The sequence below is a fragment of the Spinacia oleracea genome, chromosome 5 (assembly GCF_020520425.1).
Source record: "Spinacia oleracea cultivar Varoflay chromosome 5, BTI_SOV_V1, whole genome shotgun sequence".
Classification (NCBI taxonomy): domain Eukaryota; kingdom Viridiplantae; phylum Streptophyta; class Magnoliopsida; order Caryophyllales; family Amaranthaceae; genus Spinacia; species Spinacia oleracea.
The window spans coordinates 31,977,670-31,983,722 of NC_079491.1; the positions used below are offsets into that span (position 1 = coordinate 31,977,670).

The 6,053-nt window shown below is 32.5% G+C and overlaps 1 protein-coding gene across 1 annotated transcript; it reads right to left on the reverse strand.

Annotated features, from left to right (window-relative positions):
- Positions 1-499: 499 nt before the first annotated feature.
- LOC110798598 (L10-interacting MYB domain-containing protein-like) lies at positions 500-1,654 on the reverse strand. The gene is made up of 2 exons (XM_022003786.2): positions 1,331-1,654; positions 500-1,207 (listed from the first exon to the last, which is right to left on the reverse strand). Exons 1-2 carry the CDS (start codon positions 1,652-1,654, stop codon positions 500-502), a joined length of 1,032 nt encoding a protein of 343 aa, XP_021859478.2.
- Between the last annotated feature and the right edge of the window lie 4,399 nt (positions 1,655-6,053).

Genomic DNA, 6,053 nt, shown 5'->3' on the forward strand with positions numbered 1-6,053 from the left:
GTTGAAAACGCTCACCAAGAACCCTATTTGAGACGCCTTGGGCAAGTGCATATAAAAGTATGGCAACTTTCTCGTGTATAGACATCTTACCACTAGCTTTTAATCCATATTTCGATGATAAGTCCTTACATAATTAATCTCAAAAATAACGGTGGCTCCATTCTAAATGGATTGACACATCGAATAGGATGACCAGTCAACACTTCTTGTACCCACATTTCTCCCGCTAGAATCGAAGTCATGCATGGTTCCTTGTAAATGTATTTATAATAATATATAGACATCAAAGACATTGTATATGCGATTGCAATCAAAATTTTACGTTGGCTTTCGTCATCAACATCCATATTATATTATAACTAAAATTGTTATAAGTGACATATAAAAGAGACGCCCTTTAAAAAATAAAATGGAGAAACAAAATTAAAGTATTTCATAATAACAATCAATTTGTACTAATATCCATTCAAACAAATAAAACATTGATCCAATAATTACTCTACTTATCTTTATTGCCATGCAAGTACTCTAACCACTTAGCTCTACTTTCATCGCTCTCCATACTAAAATAAACCTCCCTTTTAGTTGTATCTTCAATGATAGTAGTAGCATAAAACCACAACTCACTATGTTTCTCCAAGCAATGATTATCCACCATTCGACTAATGATCTGCATCGCTGCAGAAATTGTGGACATGGATGAAGGCATGTTAGCATTAGGTGTACTACCTTGACTCATTTGCTTAATACATTCTGTCATTTCACTAATTCCTTTAGACAACATTGCAGATTCACCTGATTGTCTTCTTGAACGCTTCATTTGGACACTATTTTGCTTTGTTGGAAGTTGCTTTTGTATCTTTTTAGAAGCACACATGTCATTTGCGGCCTCACGAGTCACGCGTGCTTGTGAACTACCTCCCAAAGTAGAATTACTTGCTTGTTCCACAAAACTCTCATAAAATATCTCTTCATTCAACAAAGCAGCAGTAAATTGGTTACTTGGAAAATAGGTTTCACCTCCATGATTTTCTGTATTCTCTTCCTCCGTATTTCCATTGTCTATAGTAAGGTCTTCAAGGTGATCCATTGATGGTACATAAACATTTTCTCCTGTGGCATAAGAATCTCCAAACAAGTTTTCCCATTTCTCTTCAAGTTCCATGTTGATATCCTTTAGTCGGAACTTTTTATACTCTGGATTCTCCTACAATATTATAAAAATATTTAAAACATAAAGATTTAAGATACTTCTTAAGTAATTATTTTCTACATTTATTAAATTAATTTTATAACTAAAATATATTATTCAAAAGTAAAAATTACACACCTTAATTTTTCTTTGCCACCACTCATTTGAAGCATCAATTTTTCCTGAATATGGATCCCATCCTAAACCAGTTTCTGATAACTTTAAAGATTTCCAATTACGCCAATCTTTCCTCATTGCATCATATTTGTTCTTGCAACAATTCGGGTTACTAAGCTCACGACCAACCTTTTTTTGGACATCCATTTGAATGTCCTTCCACTTGAAAAATTGTGCCTTGCCATTATCCTTAATAAATGCAAGACAAACTTCACATAAGATGATTGTATCCTCGTCACTCCACTTAAAGACCTCTCTGTTTCCCTCTTTGTTACTCGAAGCCATCTAACACAACCACAAGCATACCACAACTAGTTTCTACTTGTTTGACTAAATTATGCAAGCTTGATAGCATATTAGAGAATGGGAAGCTCAACAAAATACCAAAATAAATTCACAGAACCGACTGAAGCACATGAACAATGGAACTAGTTGGGACGATCAATAAATTATCGTGTTTCCATCCAAGTATAAAGAACTAATTAACATATATGATGAATTGGGTTAACATCGATATTAGCTTACTTATATTATAATAACAACATTTAACCAATGTCTTACAACAATGTAACTCATCAGGAATCAGTTATTAATATATGCTATTTTCTTAATACATAGCTTGCGATTCAAGACTGAATTTTGTAATAATATACATTGCTTATTGATATAGCCGTAGTGAGATTTGGATGATACAATAATATAGGTTTCTTATTGCTCTAGCCGTAGTGAAATTTGGATGATATGATTGCTAGAGTCAACCAGTGGCTTAAAGTTAATTAATTGGGTAGCAAATAAGGCCGGTTGAAACACAAATTAAAGACATACGAAGTTTTTATCATGTTTCAATACACTCAATACACGACAAGATCAACAACAACCATAAAAATATTCAATGCCTTAAAATTGTACGTTAATCATGATTACTGTCAAATATTATTCAAATGTGTGATTCTTATTATTGATAAACAAAGTATTTATAGTACATGAATCTAAGAAACCAATTCCTACTCAAACTATAATTAGTAACAATTCTAATCCTAACGTAATACTAGTCCTTTGTCAGTTTGTCCAACAGCAAAAATTCTATGTATTGTATTCTAATTCTATATTGTAACAAATACACGGAAAATCTACAACAATCATAAGACCATTCAACGAATCAATCAGCAAAAAGAAGTAAACATGAATGTAGTATATCTTAAAACCCTAGAAAAAACCCTAAAATTTTCAACATATATCGCAACGGCTAGAAAATTAATACGTACAATAGACAATATAATCAAATTAATTTATATGGACGAAGAGAAAAGAGAGGAGAGAAGACATACCTGAAGAGGAGATCGGAGAGATTGATGATAGAAGAATTTTAATGGAGATGGGGAGTTGTAGAGGAGAAGGAGGATTTCGGAGGAGATGAAGCGGCGTGATGTACGTGGGTAGGATGACAATAATTATAACTCTACTAATTAGAATGAAACGTTAATATTTCTAACGTTTGACAAAAGCTACTCAAACTCTACCTCTACCTCTAACCTCTACCAAAAACACTACCTTGCCAAACACTCACATTTTTTTCAAATAGTGTTTTGACCTAGTCTAAACACTACCCGCTACTCCAAAAGTTGTTGCCGAACAGGGCCATAGGCTTATAGCGTTAATTATTTACGCAAACGGTTTTGGCCGCAATTGCGATCAGTTAGTTACTCTGTATCAGATTCATAGCAAGTTACTAATTGTTATTGAATTTACAATTCATAGAATTTGACGGTTACTGTTGAGATTTGTCATGGTTTGGATTTTTTTTCCTTTCACCCTTTTTGGTTAATTAATTATAATCCCAAATGTGTTAATGTTTGTTGAGGACTATACGTTTCCTAAATGTTTATATGCAATTAGAACTCATTTTTTGTCATAGTGGATTTCTAAATAATTTAAGAACTAGTCTAAGAAATAGGATTTTGGTCGTATGCAATTAGAAGTATTTAATTATTATTATTTTCAATCGGTGAGGCTGTAAATGATCAAGCCTTGATTTATAATATTATTATCTTGTTTAACGACTTATTCGGATCTTACAAGTTTGAATTTACGGCCTTTGGTGAAGAATTTTTTATTTATTTATCATGGTTGTTAGATGTTGAAAAATACCTACATGTAAAATATAGGAAAATTTGGTAATATTAATCCAACTTTTGGCCAATTTTCTTTTATTAAGCCCACCTACGACATATTTTTTAATAATCCCACCTTTACTACCCAACGACTTTTATTGGGCCCAATACGTCATAAACCTATTGTAGGCGGTAATATGTCCCTACGTGGCAGTACTCTCTCTCGTAATATTCAGTCATCATCATCAATTCATCACCATCTCGATGACTTTTTCACCGATTACTGGTCACTTAAGCCTAATAAAAGTCGTTTGGTAGTAAAGGTGGGATTATTAAAAAATATGTCGTAGGTGGGATTAATAAAAGAAAACCGGCCAAAGGTTGGATTAATATTACCAAATTATCCTAAAATATATTGGTGAAACAAAAGTGAATTGGAAATTAAGAAACGTGTCAATATAAGGACACAACCATGTCTTTTTTTTATATATATGACGGTTAAAGACCTACAAGTTATTTGGAGTAATCTAAAGGAAAGATACGTATGGCCACCACAAAATTGTGATAAAGAGTATTATTACCAAAAGCTCGTTATGAGTGGTTTCATTATAATTACATGCTTTTAGTTTATGAGTGAATATACTCAATTACATTCAGAATTATTTCTCGATTGAAATTAATGTGGAGAGAAAATTACTGATGCAGATATGTTAGAAAAAACATACTCCACTTTTCATGCAAAAAATGTTGTCCTGCAGACACAATATTGAGAAAAAGGTTTTAAGAAATATTCTGAATAGATATCTTATTTTCTTGTGACTGAGCAAAATAACGAGTTGTTGATAACAATTCATGAAGCACGCCCTACGGCTCAACTCCATTCCCTGAAGCGAATGTGATGTCCCATAATGGGAAGGAATCAAAGAATAAAAACCATGCCAGCAGCAATGGTCGTGGCAAAGGCGTGGCCTTGGGCGTGGGCGTGGTTTTTGGTGGATATGGTAGAGGTCGTGGAGGTTATTACAAAAACTAACATTCCCACCAGAAGTGGGATCGCAAAGATGGTAAAAGTGAGAAAGATAAAAGTAACATTGTGACTAGTGTATGTTATAGTTGAGGAAAAGTTCATTGGTCACGTGTATGTCGCGCACCAAAATATCTTGTTGACCTTTATCAACAATCATTGAAAAAGAAATGAAATAATGTTGAAACCAATCATGTATTTGAAGATGGCGAAGGTGATTTTAATTCTGGTAATGCAACTCACTTAGAAGTTGCAGATTTCTTTACTTCCCCTGAAGGGAATAATTAAGCTTTTAATAAAATGTGTTGTATTTGATATAATATTGTAGTAGTCTAACTATGACATTATGTGTTAATATTACGAACTTTGTGATCGTACGATGACTTTGTGTTTTGTATGCTTTATAGATATTGTATTATTTTGGGCGCTTTTATAATCCAGGTACTTTATAATAAATAATGAAGAATTATATCTTGCTGATAGTGCAACTACTCATACTATACTTAATAATAAGAAATAATGTTCTCAATTGATGATGAGAAGACTAGTGTTAGTACTATATCGGGTAGTACAAATATTATAGAAGGCTCCAGAAGAGAAAATATATTGTTGCCTATGGGAACTAAATTTGAGAATACATCATGAAGATATATGTTTAGTGGGTAGGTACAACTGCTCACACAATAGTTAAGAATACAATATATGCAAGGATCATGGAAGATAGCTTTTAAGTTTACAAAATAGTGGTATATGGATTAAAATGATACATTGATGTTAAATGTGGTACAGGTTTTTGTTCATAAATCATTGACTCTTTTTATGAACACGAGTATGAATGATCTTGATATCATCCTGGAGATGAAGAAAGATAAATATGTTTTTGAAATTGATATGTACCACAATTACATTGAATACTCCTGAAGAGTATAAGCTATCTTTCCATAAGTTTTGTTAAATTGTCTTGCTATTACAAATGGGACACTAGTTTGTGTAGTTATATCACAACACAATATGTTCAAACTATAGTATTCTATAATTACAGTTATCACTTTAAGAAGATAACCAGCAGTTATCGAATGAAATATTTTATATGATATTATATATGTATGATGTGATAATTTAGGCCATCCGGGTTTATGAACACCCGTCATGAGAGTTTATTGTTAAATAAAAGTTTATGTGCTGACACTCCCTCACATGTTGTATATATATTAAAAGGCAAGACATATTGATGAGGTTGAGTTGTATTTCAATCGAATGTCGATTGAGAAAATAAATACATGAGATATTAATGACTTTGAAAACTTGTATAATGATATGATAGGTGACTTGAAGTTCACCATGATAGTAAGTGACCCGAAGTTCACCAAAAATGATAGTAAGTGACTTGAAGATCACCAAGAAGTTTACAAGTGTTTTGTGATTGATTTAAGAATAATAAATCTCTTGATTGGGGCAATCATACGTCAGCACGAAATGAGAAAATATGAAGAAAAAAAATACAACTGCACAATGCATCTACTCCCCATGATTAATGTTGATCTCCAGA

Coding starts and splice junctions, on each gene's coding strand:
- LOC110798598 (XM_022003786.2), bottom strand. CDS start 1,654: ATGGCTTCGAGTAACAAAGAGGGAAACAGAGAGGTCTTTAAGTGGAGT. Junction 1,208..1,330: donor GGTGGCAAAGAAAAATTAAG/GTGTGTAATTTT, acceptor ATAATATTGTAG/GAGAATCCAGAGTATAAAAA.